A 17,560-nucleotide genomic window follows, 5' to 3' on the forward strand; every position below is an offset into this window, starting at 1 on the left:
CCTAACTACTTTTGCATTTTCCTGTATAAAATACAATGCAACTCGAGAATAAATAAAGCTATACTCAAATAAAACGCACCATCGTTTTTATCGAGTAATTCTCCGTCTGTTTGACACGACACATGCTCCCCTTTCCTTTTGAAAATTACAAGTTTCATCCAATATGCGGATTCCAGAATGGCCGCCATGTTGGTAACATAAGTACACAGCTTTTCCCCCCTCTCCCCTGTCATACTACTCGTCTTTAAATTCCTGTTTAGACATCTACTTTTGTTTTAGAATGGTGGTCTGGCAGCTATAGAACACGCTGTACCTCGTTTTCCTAGTCATGTAGTGGCATAAACCATACTTGGATCATTTGAATCATTTTGTCTGCTGGGGAAATTTGTGAAACTGCTTGAAGGCTATTGAAGGAATAGGAATAGAGAATAATAGTCTTCTTTCTATCATGACATATCTCTTCTCCAGTGCCGTCAGGATGGCAGTGGCCGAGCGGTTCTGGGCGCTTCAGTCTGAAACGGCGTGACCGCTACGATCGCAGGTTCGAATCCTGCCTCGGGCGTGGATGTGTGTGATGTCCTTAGGTTAGTTAGGTTTAAGTAGTTCTAAGTTCTAGGGGACTGATGACCTCAGATGTTAAGTCGCATAGTGCTCAGAGCCTTTTGAACCATTTGTTAAGTCCCATAGTGCTCAGAGCCATTTGAACCATTTTTGAAGCCTTCAGGATAGCCTACAGTCTTGCACTATAGACTGTGAATTCGTTTTTCAGGCGATTCCTAAATATACATGTAGGTCGATTACAGTTCTTATTCGTCACTCCACACAACGTTTTTCCACTGTTCAATCATCCTATGTTTACGCTTGTAACACCAAGCGAGGCGTCGTTTGGCATTTAGCGGCGAGAGCTTATGAGCAGCCGCTCGACCATGAAATACAAGTTTTCTCACATCCCGCCTAACTGTCATAGTACTTGCGGTGGATCATGACGCAATTTGGAATTCCTGTCTGATGGTCTGGATAGATGTCTGCCTACTTACACATTACGACCCTCTTCAACTGTCAGCGTTCTCTGTCAGGCAATAGACGAGGTCGGCCGGTACGCTTTTGTGCTGTACGTGTCCCTGCACGTTCCCACTTCACTATCACATCGGAAACAGTGGACCTAGAGATGTTTAAGAGTGTGCAAATGCCATACAGACGTATGACAAAAGTGACACCCAATCACCTGACCGCGTTCGAAGTCCGTGAGTTCTACGAAGTGCCACATTCTGCTCTCTCACGATGTCTAATGACTACTGAGGTCGCTGATATGAAGTACCTGGCAGTAGGTGGCAGCACAATGCACCTAACATGGAAAACGTATGTTTTTTGGAATGTCCAGACACTTTTGATCACATGGATAATGTTAACTTTTTACTGTTATAACTATTACTGGCTGTGTGGTCAAAGTTGCCTAAAGCCAAAATCTATATAAATAAAAATGTGAATGTTTGTTGGTCCAAAATCTTAAATTGACGGAAGTTCTTCACTGACTGCTTTGAAATTTTCAAACAAAGATGCATTCGAATACGGGTGTGTTTTTTGGTACCTACTGGATAGCCATCTATTGAATATATATGGAGGAAAGTTGATAGCATAAATCTCGAGTAGTTCTTGACTAATTTGCTAATTAGTCTCGGACTAACATAGTCTATATATTTTTAGAATATATAAATATGTATATGTATAATATACATAAAGTGAAAGCGTTGTTAGCAAAAACTTTCGTAAAGATTTGGACCGATTTACTTCTAATTTTCACACGATACTCCAATAAGTGCAAGAAACGTTTCGACTGACGTCGGATATAAACGTCTAAAAGTTCTTGGCTAATTTACCTCAGATTTTTACGCGATACTCTAATACATGTTCGGATAGATACATGGTATATATTTTTAACGTGCAGTATATAATATATGAATTTTGAACAGAAATGGGGGAGGAAATGCAAATAGAGAGGGGAAGGAGATGATGGAGTGGGGGAGGCAGAGGAAGAGAGGGACAAAAAGAGAGAGGGGAAGAAGGAGATTAGGACATGTATCGAATTCTCATACATATTCAGCAATTGCAAAGCATTTCCGGGTCCGATAGCAAATAAATAAAAATAAAAATTAAGATGTACACACATAAACGATGGCGTACTATTTACAATTACGTTTAAGAGCGAAGTATTCACTTATCTTTCACATATATCAACGTGCCTCCACCTGATGCAGGACAAACCACCAGATGATAGTCAAACTCGAGTATCTCAGGAAATACTGCATTCGCTACTACAGCTATTAAGTGCCACAGTTCACTCAGTACTGTTAGAAAGAGGGGGAGGGGGGCACAGTATTTCACAAACTTCCACAAAATAAATATCACTTGCCGTGAAATAGGTAACATCGGAGGCCAATATTGCAATGTGAGATCCTTACATCCTTTACGACCGCTCCATCACTAAGACAACTCACTGTTTGAAGTCTCATTACATGCAAGTGACATCTTGTGGCGCTCCAGTCCTTGAACGAGCACAGGGGACGCCCTGTGTATTTCCCCTTACATTAACAAATACTGTTACGCATTGCTGGGGCCATCGTCGAATGCTTTGGGCTGTAGGAGGTGCAGTGCAGAGCTCTCGTCCAGCCACCCAGATTTAGGCTTCCCGTGATTTTCTTAAATCGCTCCAGGCAAATGCCGGGATGGTTCTTTTGAAACGGACACGACTGATTTCTTTCCCATACTTTCGTAATTCGAGCTTATGCACCGTCTCAATTGAAGTCGTCGTCGACGGTAAGTTAAGCCATTTTTCCCTCCTTACTTCTTTCAACAGTAGTAACCGAAATGTGCCTGTTGTAATGGAGACATCAGAATGCCTTTTGTTTCTCTATTATCGCCTTTTCGACTCGAAACACATTGTGCAATGAGCGAGCGCCCACATGAACCGAGGCCAATGTAAGCTTTTAGTTTCGATGCTTAAATTAAAATATACCTGAAACACCTATCTTCGTTTATGGAGAAGATACAATCTTGTGATATCGGACGGACCTCTTTGAAACACCTTTTCCGTGAAAAGGTGTAGAAACCATTGGCAGCTGCTACCTTTCATAAAAAAGCGGTCAGCTCTTCCGCCAGACAAACCAACTAATAATCCCAATCTTTCTCGAGCATTCACTTCATAGGAAACTGTAGAGAGAAATGGGACACCACCTACAACACTGGAGGGCTATCTAGTGATCAGGCGCCTTTTGTCACCATTTATTCTCATTTCGCTGATAATGATAAATTCCTAGCACTTGAATTGATCAGGTTACTGTCACGTCGAGCGGCACTAGAACTTCGAGGGAGGCAAAGGGTTTATCGATCTGTGGATGGCTCCGTTTGCAAGTGAACCCCGTTCATTTTTATGACACGATGGAGCACCGAGTGCGCTAATTTCTTGATCTTTAGAAATAAGAAATGAGCCAGAGGAAGCTGGGCAAAGTAAAGAGACCTGCCAATACCAGCAGCCGACTTGCTTCCTTGAGGGCGGTTTCCAACACTCATTTCTATACGGTCGTTGCATAGCTTCTGATCCGCCTCAAATGGACAATGTTCGAAACGTAGGTCTAATACATATAACAAAATTAACTGAGCTTTAGTTTCTTCCATTTGTGCATCTGGAAAAAGGCAAAGTATTTTAAAACAGTATGTGTTTCGGATTTCTTACTACTCAGACGTGGCCTGAATTAACTGTTATTTACTTTTTTTATGGACAATACATATAGAGCCTGGTGGCGAATAATAACAAAACTAAATATATCACTGTATCACGCCATCAAGTTCACCTTCCTTCCATTCTTCTTGACGGGCATACCTGTGTGCGGACGGCCGGCACGCGTGTTTGCGTGCCTTGTTGCAGTGATGACAGGTGCTTCGCTCAACTACTCACCGTGCTTTTGTTCACTTCAAGGTCTCCGTAGACATTTTTCAAGTGACCATGAATATCTGCGATGCTCCGGTTTTCCGCGTAAAGAAACTCAATGATAGCTCTCTGCATGGAACGCACCTTAGTTACAGAAGACATTTTCAAGGCTACGTAAAGCGTCAACACCTATCGGAACTTCACGAAGCTATAGGGGGTGAAACTGGAGCCTTCTATGACGTCTCACAACAAAATCCTCATTTTTTCAACTTAAAATTGGCGAGAAAAATATGTACTACCTTTCTTATTGAACGCCCCTCGTATTCGAGTCACCACTAATATCACAGGAGAATAAGAGCCAGCTGCACATGACACGAGTACGGCCGGTACTTTTACGTCGTTGTGAAACCTGAGCGACATAAGCAACAACTGAAGAAGCAATATGTGCCTTCGAGAGAGAGGTACTTCGAAAAATCTATAACTTATCTACAGTACCATGGAAGGTAAATTGGAACGAAGAACGAAGGAAGATCTGTACCAGTGGTTTCGAATGCCGTACATGGGGAAGAGCAGAAGAGGCTGAAGTGGTTTGGTCGTATACTTGGAGTAGATGGATCCCTCCCAAACCGATTCCTCCATTATGAACCTGCTGGAATACGCCCAAGGGGACGTCAAAGGACGCGATGGAAGTATCGTATCAACAAACCTTAAATAAGTGGAGCCGACAGAGGTGGAAGATGAAGCTAGACACCGGCAACGACGAGATACCATCTGCAGTAGATATCTGCTCTGTTGTGACTTCCTGTTTTATTGAGCTTTTTGTTATGCATTATTTTCCAATGTTTTTGTGTGCCTTTTGCTTTTGTAGTGTGGTTATTTCGTTTGTTTCTCTGCTGTAAACCTTAAAGGCCCGTTAATGCAATAAATGATGATAATGGTGAAAACAGGTATTCCTGACATTAACATTGCAAAGGCAATTAGATTAGAACTGAAACCTTTGTTGAATTCAGAGTTATTTCAGAAAGCTTACTGCTCGACTGGACACGTATGGACGTACATCTACCAGCTAGATCTTCAAATTACATACAAAACAAGCGAAAACTGGAATTAGTGAGAGAAGAATACGAGTCTTATATCATAAGCAGTGTGCTATCTCACTTACTTTTTATTTAATTATGCAGTCGAATAGAAAATCTACATCGGTATTAATCACACGTGAATGACGCCGACGGTTCCTGCATTGTTGCACTGTGCCATCATCTCCACAGATCTTCCGTTCCAATTGTAGCTCGCAAGCAGTGCATCACCTCAGTCTTATCTAGCTACCATAGGACATTGTTAAGGAACAGAGAATGACAGGTTCTTTGACCGCACTGCTCTCCAGCTACTTTTTTGTGCGTGAACCATTCAGGTTTGTTGTTTTGGACGAAAATTTAGTTGTACTGAAGATTATTTTTAAGATGACGCGTTCAGACGCTGCACGTCAAGTTCTTTGAGTAATTCATTTTTTAATGTACTAAAAATTACAACACCTGGTTTTTATTCCCAAGCTAGTGAGATTTACAGAATTTTTAAGGATGACGCACTAAGCGTATAAATCGTTTTATGGTGGGTTAGGCTGTTCAATTCAGTGACAGTTTTCACGATTAAATACAAAACAGGCTACTATGATTGAGAAATTTTCGGTGATGGATGATGCTGTGAACAGAGGCAACATAAACTTGATGGCAAAAAGAACAAAGTGAGCGAAACTCTTACTAGTCGGTTATAATCAAAAATGGAGAGTTCCTACAACGAGAAAGGTGAGAAACTGGTACTGAGGTACGACAAGAGTCTTAGCAATAGAGTCAATCATGACGTTATGTGGACGAATGAATGTACTTGGAAGCATATCAAGGAAAATTTTATAATTAGTTATACGTCGTTCTCATATTATTTTTATCCTTTATTATGCGTTTATGTGGAACTTACTTTACGGACAGTTACCGTAGGTGCGAAATATTTGGAATATACACTCCTGGAAATTGAAATAAGAACACCGTGAATTCATTGTCCCAGGAAGGGGAAACTTTATTGACACATTCCTGGGGCAGATACATCACATGATCACACTGACAGAACCGCAGGCACATAGACACAGGCAACAGAGCATGCACAATGTCGGCACTAGTACAGTGTATATCCACCTTTCGCAGCAATGCAGGCTGCTATTCCCCCATGGAGACGATCGTAGAGATGCTGGATGTAGTCCTGTGGAACGGCTTGCCATGCCATTTCCACCTGGCGCCTCAGTTGGACCAGCGTTCGTGCTGGACGTGCAGACCGCGTGAGACGACGCTTCATCCAGTCCCAAACATGCTCAATGGGGGACAGATCCGGAGATCTTGCTGGCCAGGGTAGTTGACTTACACCTTCTAGAGCACGTTGGGTGGCACGGGATACATGCGGACGTGCATTGTCCTGTTGGAACAGCAACTTCCCTTGCCGGTCTAGGAATGGTAGAACGATGGGTTCGATGACGGTTTGGATGTACCGTGCACTATTCAGTGTCCCCTCGACGATTACCAGTTGTGTACGGCCAGTGTAGGAGATCGCTCCCCACACCATGATGCCGGGTGTTGGCCCTGTGTGCCTCGGTCGTATGCAGTCCTGATTGTGGCGCTCACCTGCACGGCGCCAAACACGCATACGACCATCATTGGCACCAAGGCAGAAGCGACTCTCATCGCTGAAGACGACACGTCTCCATTCGTCCCTCCATTCACGCCTGTCGCGACACCACTGGAGGCGGGCTGCACGATGTTGGGGCGTGAGCGGAAGACGGCCTAACGGTGTGCGGGACCGTAGCCCAGCTTCATGGAGACGGTTGCGAATGGTCCTCGCCGATACCCCAGGAGCAACAGTGTCCCTAATTTGCTGGGAAGTGGCGGTGCGGTCCCCTATGGCACTGCGTAGGATCCTACGGTCTTGGCGTGCATCCGTGCGTCGCTGCGGTCCGGTCCCAGGTCGACGGGCACGTGCACCTTTCGCCGACCACTGGCGACAACATCGATGTACTGTGGAGACCTCACGCCCCACGTGTTGAGCAATTCGGCGGTACGTCCACCCGGCCTCCCGCATGCCCACTATACGCCCTCGCTCAAAGTCCGTCAACTGCACATACGGTTCACGTCCACGCTGTCGCGGCATGCTACCAGTGTTAAAGACTGCGATGGAGCTCCGTATGCCACGGCAAACTGACTGACACTGACGGCGGCGGTGCACAAATGCTGCGCAGCTAGCGCCATTCGACGGCCAACACTGCGGTTCCTGGTGTGTCCGCTGTGCCGTGCGTGTGATCATTGCTTGTACAGCCCTCTCGCAGTGTCCGGAGCAAGTATAGTGGGTCTGACACACCGGTGTCAATGTGTTCTTTTTTCCATTTCCAGGAGTGTATAATTACAAGATAACAGTAATGAGAATAAAAAATGAACAGTATTACACAAATGTCTCTGAGACGCGTTTGTCAAACAAAAAGAAGAACCAATTCAAGTTTCACTCTGCACTTTGGACTACGACAAGGTGTCACCTACATACGACGCCGAGTAAACAATCATCCTCTACCCCCTCCTCTCTTCTCCTCTCCGCGGATAATAACTGACCCATTGTTTCGTCCTCAAATCAAAGGTCTGTATCACTTTGCAATAGCCTCTTGATTAGATTTTGCTATTGGCCTCCAGTAGAAGACTTAACATCGTCCGCAAATGCCCCCTTTCGCTTAATATTCTCTGTGCACAGAATATCAGGCGGAAGTGGAGATGCGTCCTTCTCAAGCACCATAAGCGGATTAAAAAAAGAGGTTTATGTTTGGTTCGAAGTTTTCACAAAAATCAAAGACATTTCATTCCCTGCATTTTGTCGAGATACGCGCTGCATCGGTTAAGACATTGGAAGTCGGAAGCAGTGGAGATAGAATTCCCGTACAGACATCTTGATATAGGTTTCACATAGTTTTCCTTAATTACTTCAGGTAAATGCCGGTCTGGTTCATTCATTAAGGCGAGAGAGAATTCCTTTCCCCATACTTGTCTAAAGAGAGCTTCTACTGCACTATTATTGGTGGCTGTCGTAGTAACACTGAAGTCTAACGTTCCTATTCCCTTTTCATTTAAACAACAGTTTATCCTATATTTTTTACAGCTGGGCGTGTATTTTGTAATAATGCGCTTTACAAGAACAATGCTCCAGTAGTAAATAGTTTCGACATTCTCCTATTTGAAATCACCTATCAGAGGTATCGCAGGAGGACAAACGCCAAGACAAAGAGATTGATTACAATGTTTGGCGGGTTTCCACACTAATTTAGCCGACCGGTGATCAAAGCTATGAGTTCCGCCTCTCTAACGTTTTAAATACTTTCGTTAGCACAACAGATAGTTATGGATTAGTTACACACTTCACAAAGGGCCTTTATATAACACATTTCTACCGCTGTAATACTTCAGACTTAACACATAGTAAGCTACTAAAGAAAAGAGAAAAGTATCACTAGGGAACTGCATTTACCGCTTCACCAGTTCGTACTTGCTTTTAGTCGGCCGCTGGTGGCCGAGCGGTTCTGGCGCTACAGTCTGGAACCGCGCGACCGCTACGGTCGCAGGTTCGAATCCTGCCTCGGGCATGGATGTGTGTGTTGTCCTTAGGTTAGTTAGGTTTCAGTAGTTCTAAGTTCTAGGGGACTTATGACCTCAGTAGTTGAGTCCCATAGTGCTCAGAGCCATTTGAACCATACTTGCTTTTAGAAACGCGCTAAGTACAAAAACTTGTCTCAGACTGCAAGAACTGAACTGGGAAACATTTATCGCCATTTGATGTAGGCCGTAGTCTTTAATACTTTTAATGAATGGTGTTAAAATCAATAGAATTTTATGTTATGTATCGAATATCTACAGAGATAAACAGATAAAAATGCAAAATTGCCGGAAGTTACTACAGGGAATTTACTGTAGAGAATAACAGCCAATCAAGAAGTTTCGCGTAACCTTTCCTGAAATGGTGTGTCAGAGATCAGGATCAATCACGTAAGACGTCTTTAAGTAAAAGCATTTACGTCTGGAAATATAATGCGTCGAATAATTTCCGAAAGGAAACTCACGTAGATTGAATGCCGCGTCGACGGAAATCGAGTAAGTCCAATGGGATGGGGCGCCGAAGGAACCGCAGAAGGCTCTTGTGCCGTCTCTCCGCCGACCTTTTCGATCTCTTTCCAGTACTGACCCAGATGTCTATGGAATGATTCCGTCAGCGTTGTTCTAACGACACATTTATTGTTGCCCTAATATCTCTGTTACCGTTTTAAGTTTTATAATCAGTTAAAAATAAATCAGCATCACTGAAGGGTAGAGAAATCAATACAAATACCTCTGTAAGGTGTACCTGTTTCTTCGTCATCAAGGTTCAAAATGGTTCAAATGGCTCTGAGCACTATGGGACTTAACTTCGGAGGTCATCAGTCCCCTAGAACTTAGAAATACTTAAACCTAACTAACTTAAGGACATCACACACATCCATGCCCGAGGCAGGATTCTAACCTGCGACCGTAGCGGTCGCGCGGCTCCATACTGTAGCGCCTAGAACCGCTCGCCCACTCCGGCCGGCCGTCCTCAAGGAATCTGTTAGTTTTGATATTTGCATGCTAAAACGATTGTTTAAAATTATTCTACAAGATTATTCATCAAAATTACTCAATATTGTGACAGCTGAATATGCTGGCATTGGCTATCAGAGACAAAGACTGTGTGTCTTTAACAGCAATGACATCGTGAAATTTTCATACAAGACATGGAAAAGTATTTGATTTCAAAAGGGAAGGGAGCGGCACTATCTCAAAACGGGTGGTCTTCTAGGTAACACGATAACTGTGGCATGGAGTAGCGAGACCAAAAAAAGCATGCATTCTGCCAGAGGTATTAGTTTGTCTCTATACTTCACCCTTCTTTGCAAGAAAATCCATATAGTAGGTCTGGCACTAAATGCTGGTTTGAAATGAAATACGATGTTCTGTGAAATATTGTAATGAGTCATAAGAGACGATAGCACGTTACTTTCGTGCATATGTCATTATCAACTCATAACTTTCTAGATAATTTATTGTGTGTGTGTGTGTGTGTGTGTGTGTCAGTTCCTAAGGGACCAAACTGCTCAGGTCGTCGGTCCCTAGACTTACACACTACTTAAACTAACTAATGCGGCCACTCCGTGCGGCAGATAATTTAGGATATCCACTTAGTAATAGGGCCAAGTACTTTAACACGTATTAGACGCAATATATGCAGAAAATATTCACTTAACGCTGTAAGATTCCGTGGACGTGCTCTTTCATTCTTCAACTCACAAAGCGACGGAAGGTTATGAAAACTTTATTTAGCTCAGTCTCTTTCATTTCCTCTTTGTGTTGTCTTTACATCAGTCACCATTCTGCACCTGTTAATCGGCATGTCATTTGTAGTATCAATATAGCAATTCAAGGTCAGCGCCATATTTAATACTTTAATGAAGGTTCCTCTTACAAATTAATTCCTCTTTTCTTTTAGTGATATAAAGTTACGCTTGTATTGTATTGTATTGAGGACGACTCACTGTGTTCCGCTGTATGACGTGATTTCACGTAATTTTACTTCACTATGAATCATACAAGGGTAAAATTTTGTACTAACAAAGCGTTCTTTTGTCTTGTCGTGTTAGTAACATTTAAACATTTTTCCTCTAATGATCTGTTACTTGCATTTCCCTTGCAATGAGTGTGCTATTCTGCAGCCTTTGAATAAACGAATTACAAGTCCTCTAAAATACTATGATAGCAATAAAGACAGTGATGTGAACGTGATGAGTTGTTGATGATATGTTTGATCTTGCAACTCTGCTGTCGACTTCTGGTATATTGTCCAGTTGAGGAATTTGGATGCGGTTTGGACTGAGAGAAACTGATACGAGAAAAAACGTGGGATGAGTTGTGGAAAGGGTTAAAAGACGGGATGTAGCTGCTAGGTTTGTAGTTGCGCTGGGATGGGGTTAAGTTGAAGCTTTCATGTGGAATGCAAGATATAATGAAAGTTGTAGTTGCTAAAATAATGTGCTTTCAAGAATGGTTTCATCGTTTGGAAGGGGAAGGCAGTTAAAATTACCCTGAAAAATGAGACAGAATGCCGAAGTATAGGAAGGTGGGACGTAATGACAGAAGTGTTGCAGCAGGTGGGCTTATACACGATCCATTCACATTAGTAATCACCGTCTATGTTCGATGTCAACGTGCGATAGACGCATGTGGCAACACCAGCAGTGGAGGGTATGTAAAGCATGCCGGGTGGGGGGGGGGGGGGGGGGGTGACGGAGAGAGGGGACGCAGAAACAGTGTAGTCGTTGCCGTAATACGGAAACGGAGCGATTTATCTTGTGTCCAAAAGAGCATGATCATTGGCTTTCGGGTCAAGGGTGGAAGCATTTCCGATTAGGCTAAGTTTGAAAACTGGTTGCGTGCCGCCGCGGTTGCAATATACCGTGCATGGCAAAACTGCGCCGTGGCATCTGTGGTGTACCAAGGACCATAGATGACAGGGACGAACGGTGGCTGCCGAGACGTATATGGGTGAATAGACCTGCACATGTTGAGCGATTATCGCCCAATAAACCAAGGGGCTATCAATAGTGTCTCCACAACAATAGTTCACTGGACGTTGCTCCTTCTTGGCCTCCGCAATAGGTGCCTGGTTCTTGCACCCATAATTATTCCTGTTCATCGGCGCAAAGGCTGGAATTTCCACGCGAATACTGTGACTAGACGTCCACTAAGTGACGACGGACTGTCTTTCCAGACGAATCACGTTTTATGCTCCATCGGCGTAAAACGTCTGAAAGAAAACACATGACAACGATCGTCGGAAGGGTCTAGACCGAAGGAGGGTGCATTGTGCTCTGAGGAATCTCTTCGTGGGATTTCCTGGGTGATGTCATTCTGGAACCGGCACTGGATCACAGCAAGTATGCATCTATTCTTGACGATCATACCCACCCGTACGCGCAGTTTGTTTCTGATCGGCACGATGGTATCTACCAGCAGGACAGTGCAACGTGTCACATAGCTCGTAGTTTACGTGGGTGGCTCGAAGAGCTCCAGGTCGGTAGCATTCAGATCCTCACTGCCCCTCTTCCTGCACGTCTCACAGCGGTCTGCGCTGCAAAAGGTGGTTATTCTGGCGTTTGTCAGGTGGTCACATTAATTTGACCAGAACGGGGGGAGGGGGAATAGGGGTGTTGAATTTCTACACTGAAGTGCCAAAGAAAGTGGTATAGGCATGCATATTCAAATACAGAGATATGTAAACTAGCAAAATACGGCGACATCGATGCGGCCGCAAAAAGATCCTGCAAGAATGGAACCAACGACGACTGAAGAGAATCGTTCAACGTGACAGAAGTGTAACCCTTCCGCAGATTGCTGAAGATTTCAATGCTGAGCCATCTACAAGTGTCAGCGTGCGAACCTTTCAACGAAACATAATCGATATGGGCTTCCAGAGCCGAAGATCCAATCGTATACCCTTGATGACTGCACGACCCAAAGGTTTACGCCTCGCCTGGGCCCGTCAATGCCGACATTGGTCTGTAGATGACTGGAAACATGTTGCCTGGTCGGATGAGTGTCGTCTCAAATTGTATCGAGTGGGTGTACGTGTATGGAGACAACCTCATGAATCCATGGATCCTGTATATCAGCGGGTGGCTGTTCAAGCTAGTGGATACTCTGTAATGATGAGGGGCGTGCACAGTTGGAGTGATATGTGACCCCTTATACGTCTAGATACAACTCTGACAGGTGACACGTACGTAAGCATCCTGTCTGATCACTTGCATATGACTAACAATACTGATGGATGGATGTGATGGACTGTAAAGATTTATTGATAAGTGGAGCTGGTAAAGGAAAGAGATAGGCTGTGTTTATGGTTGTAAAGAGAGTGGAACGGTTATTGGAGCCTTGATGAAGAAAACGATTTGGGGACAACGACTGTGTCTTGTGGGACGGCTAGATGTCAGCATAGAGTTCTGGGGAACAGGAAGGGTTTTAAAATTTACTTGTGACAATATATGGAGTTTGCATATGTGTAGGGAAGATGACCAATGTCCGCAGCTCGTGGTCGTGCGGTAGCGTTCTCGCTTCCCGCGCCCGGGTTCCCGGGTTCGATTCCCGGCGGGGTCAGGGATTTTCTCTGCCTCGTGATGACTGGGTGTTGTGTGCTGTCCTTAGGTTAGTTAGGTTTAAGTAGTTCTAAGTTCTAGGGGACTGATGACCATAGATGTCAAGTCCCATAGTGCTCAGAGCCATTTGAACCATTTTGAAGATGACCACATGTTGGTATAGGCGCAGGAGGAGTCCTGAATTGGAGAGAATTAGGAAGAAAATAGGATTTTGGTCTTTGGGTTTACAGGATGTATTGGATTTGCGGTGATCTTCAAAGAGTTTGTGGAAAGGTGTTTTTTTTATCACCTGATGGAGGATGTGTGAAGGACAGGGTGAGATACCGTTATACACGTAAGATAAGTTCACTTCGACTTTTAGCACCTATTAGAGATTAAATATACATACACGAATAAAAAATTAATATTTGTGTTAATTGTTAGTATTTTCTTTTATAAGAGCAAGTACGAGCTCTGCACATTCTATCCCAGAAATCGAACTCAAGAACGTACTCATTTATCTGTTTCAGAAGGAGCGTATGGCCTAGGACCTTGGTATCTCCAAGATGTCGGGCCTACGCATATTGTTGCTGATTGTCGTGATACTGGTCGAAGGATCAGAGGCCAGGGACCGACTCAATAGCCGATTCGGCAAGAGAGAGGAATTTATATGGAAAGCAGGTTAGTGCAACCATTTCTTAATATATTCATTATTGTTTCGGTGTGTATAAACAAAGCCTCTACTAGTAACCCTGAAAAAAATGCTTATAGAATCTCTTCCAATGTGACGCAGTTTTGTTGTTGACAAATTTCTGTATTGAATTCAAGATTCAATCTAGTATTTATCAAGTTTCCCTATAAGAGAACGGTTTATTTACTTACTGATCTCTTTCTTTGTAGTAAGTTCGAATAATTCGATGGTATGAGATCGGAATTACAGTGGGTACAAGAATTTTCATTACTGGTACAGTGATCCTAGAAGTGATACACATTTAGAAAAAATTGTTAGGCGTACAGTGATTCGGAAGCAGTCTCAGTAACATATATCCACGAAACAGAGTAAGAAAAGGTCAAAGAAAGTCAATATTTTTTAAAACCGAATGTGTTCCAAAATTCATAAGCAAACTTGCGTCAACGATGAAGCTAGCCAGATATTACAACTCGTCTTGAAAACGTATGTAGTGTACCTTGGCCGTCCTACCAGTTATATATGACATTCCCTAAAAAGCAATTAGAAGCACAGCGTAGTTCATTTCGCCATAAGTACTGAATTTTACTTAGAGTCATTTTTTCTATTAATATTCCGTCGTCAGTTCTTTCAACACATTTCCTTATTCATACCCATACGACTGTTGAGTGGCGAAAACGCAACCAGTGTTTTCTCAACGCGAAAAACATCCTAGTGGACTACTTTCATCCACTAATTAACTTCCTGCGTGACTAAAATTTTACAGTGTTCCTTGGTAGTTGTGAAACAAAACTTCTTTCTAGAGTTAGTCGAAGGTTTGTCTGATATTCCTCCACACCGTCAGTGTTATTTCATTCATTTCTTGCTGAAAAATCTGTCCTCGAGGAATATCCTCATCATTCCACGCTGCCTATGTTGCTGCATGTTATTACACGGTGAATTAATTATAATTTTTATTTGACCCAAAGATTCATCTTCTTTTCTCTAACTTGAAATTGGAACTGTGGATGTGAAAAAGCAAGTTATTCCCGACTGTTTGCCGTCGAAGCACAATAATTCAGATACATTTATAACCATCACAGCAACATTTCAGTATCACCTTTGAAATAATTCCCATATACACAGATGAGCCAAAGCATTATGACCACCAGCTTAATAGTTTGTTTGTCGGTTGGTGCTAGATAGCGACCCAGATGGGTTCCATAGGATTTGGCAAATTTGATCGCTGAGACATCAACATGAGTTCACTATCATGCTCCTCAAACCACTGTGGCACGGTTCTGACTCCGAGACAAGGATAGTTATGCTGCTGAAAGATGACATCGCCGTCGGGGAAGACATCAAGCGTGAAGGGATGCAGGTTGTTCGCAGCTGTCAGCATGTCTTCGATTACTAGCACAGGTCCCATACAAGCGCAGGAGAATGTCTCCCATGGCATAATACTGCTCCCACCAGCCTGCGTCCGTGGCGAGCAGCACGTTTCGAGCCGCCGTTCAGCTCGATGTCGGCGTTTGTGGAGACGGCGAGCGACCTAGCATAGTAAAATTGTGATTCACTCGAAGAGCCGATACGTTTGCATAGACTGACCGTCGGACCCCAATGGTCCCGTGCCCAGTGGGTCAACATGTGAACACGTAGGGGCGGTCTGCTGCGAAACTCTATGTTCAACAATGTACGATGAACGGTGTGCTTCAAAACACTTGTGAGTACACCAGCATTGTGCTCTTTCCGTATAGATGCCACTGATCACCATTTATTCTACTTTACTGAACAGGCAAGCCTCCGAACCTCACGGTCTGTGAAGAGCCGTGGACGTCCAACCATTTAGCGGTTAGTGCTGGTTTCACTGCCCTTCTACCTCTTTCCCTAGATGCCCGAGACCATTCGAACAGCTTCGTTGTTGTCGAGATACTCGTTCATACGCTGTAAATAATAATAATCTGCCCCTTGTCATAATCGCTTATCTTAATCGATTGTAGCCAATATCTTCGTTAGGGTGATCCCCCGTCCGTGTCTGGTCCGCTTTCATAATTTTGTTACCGCGTCAGGTGCTCGCAACCCCACCAGGCGGTATCCAATAATGTCATAATGTTTTGGCTTATCTGTGTATGTGACTACTGTCACACACACCAAAAACAATTTCCGTCAGCCTGGTTCCCAGAACTCCTGACGATAGACGTTGACTGTGGATATTGTATCACAGACACAGTCCGTTTGACTGTTCAGAGATGTCACTAAACCCGCCCATGTGTCATCACTTCTGTCTCTAAGCTGGTCGTAGGTTGTGTTCCAAAAATGAACAACATAGAGACAGAAGTGATGACACTTTTTGCGTAAACTGACCATCATTTTGCAGGACAATGCTCAAGCACGTACAGTGCAAGCTGTTACCGATTTACTTGACTTATGGGGCTGCTAAGTGGTAACCTACTGCACTCCCCTGACTTAAGCCCTCGTGAGTGCAATACGATTTCTAAACTGAAGGAAACACATCACAGTATTCGCTTCAGAGCTGCTACAAATTCGTCGGGCAATAGACCGGGCCGCTCTAACTGTCAACACAACTGGCACTGCTAAGAGTATCCTACGACTTCCACATCGCTGGCATCAGGTTACACACAATGTTGATGACTCTTTTAAAGGTCAGCAGAAGTTTGAAACATGTATCTATTTTGTACGAGCTGTAAATAAATAGTTGCCATTATTAAAGTTCTCACCCTCGTATTATGTGTTCTACAAATGCTTCTGATACTGCGTCGGTGACTTGTCGCCCTACTGGCGGAGCTAATGTGAACTTTCTTAAATTGCCTTGGTATGTCAGTATGTATCTTTTATCTGTGCTTGATAAATTTAGGGGACCTCTGATGTCCACTGAAGATTTTTCGAATATACTTCCTGCCATATCTGTTCTTTCCAACGGCATTTTTGTCATTGCCTGTGTAAACTTATTCTTTTTTGATGACGGACACTTACGTATCTATTCTTCTATACTGTGTTTCATTCCTTTCCATTGCTTATACTGCCTTACTCTCTCCATCATTCTATGCGTGCCCTGGTGCCATCAGTGGGTTATCATGCATTTCTTTTAGTATTCATTGCTCTTCCTCAGGACTAAACTCGCTTTCTCTAACATATACGTTTGCATCTACTGATATCTCCTCATCACTTTCTATTTGAGCACTCAATTTCCTTCCTACTGATTCCTGTCAGTATGGATAATATGCTCACTGCGCCATGTTCTGCTAAGAGTGCCTGCATTGGTATTCAGCCTACTTGGCTTGTAGATTACTTCATAGTCATATTCTTCAAGTCTGAATCATCACTTCAGAAGTCTTGAAATGATATTCTTTACACCGAATATACATGTTAATGGCTTATGGTCTGCTATCACTGTAAAACGTCGTCCCTATATGTACGGTCAGAGTTGCTTTACTGCATATTCTATAGCCAGCAATTCTTTCTCTGTGGTATTACAATTTAATTCAACCTTGTACGTAATGGGGAAGCCTAAGCCAACTTCCTTGCCTTGGAACAGAACTGCACCTAATGGTGCATTGCTCGCATCTGGCATCAGCATAAAAGTCTTTGTAAAATCTCGATATTGGAATAGTGATGGATTAACAAATTTCTCTTTTAATTCCTCGAAAGCATTGTTTTAGCTTTCATCTCACTCATATTTTATACCTTTCGTTAGCAATTCATGGAGTGGCTTCGCAGTTTTGCTTAACTTCGC

The 17,560-nt window shown here is 43.4% G+C and overlaps 1 protein-coding gene across 4 annotated transcripts in view; it reads left to right on the top strand.

The window, feature by feature from the left end:
* The window catches only part of LOC126248455 (thrombospondin type-1 domain-containing protein 7A-like), a 1,193,762-nt gene that overhangs the window by 209,980 nt on the left and 966,222 nt on the right, over nucleotides 1-17,560 (top strand). For all 4 annotated transcript variants that reach the window (XM_049949448.1, XM_049949449.1, XM_049949450.1 and 1 more), the window contains exon 2: nucleotides 13,670-13,820. In XM_049949448.1, coding sequence (XP_049805405.1) covers nucleotides 13,706-13,820 — 115 coding nt within the window. In that variant the 5' untranslated portion in view covers nucleotides 13,670-13,705. The remainder of the gene's footprint in view (nucleotides 1-13,669; nucleotides 13,821-17,560) is intronic.

This window comes from Schistocerca nitens, chromosome 3, assembly GCF_023898315.1.
Source record: "Schistocerca nitens isolate TAMUIC-IGC-003100 chromosome 3, iqSchNite1.1, whole genome shotgun sequence".
NCBI lineage: Eukaryota > Metazoa > Arthropoda > Insecta > Orthoptera > Acrididae > Schistocerca > Schistocerca nitens.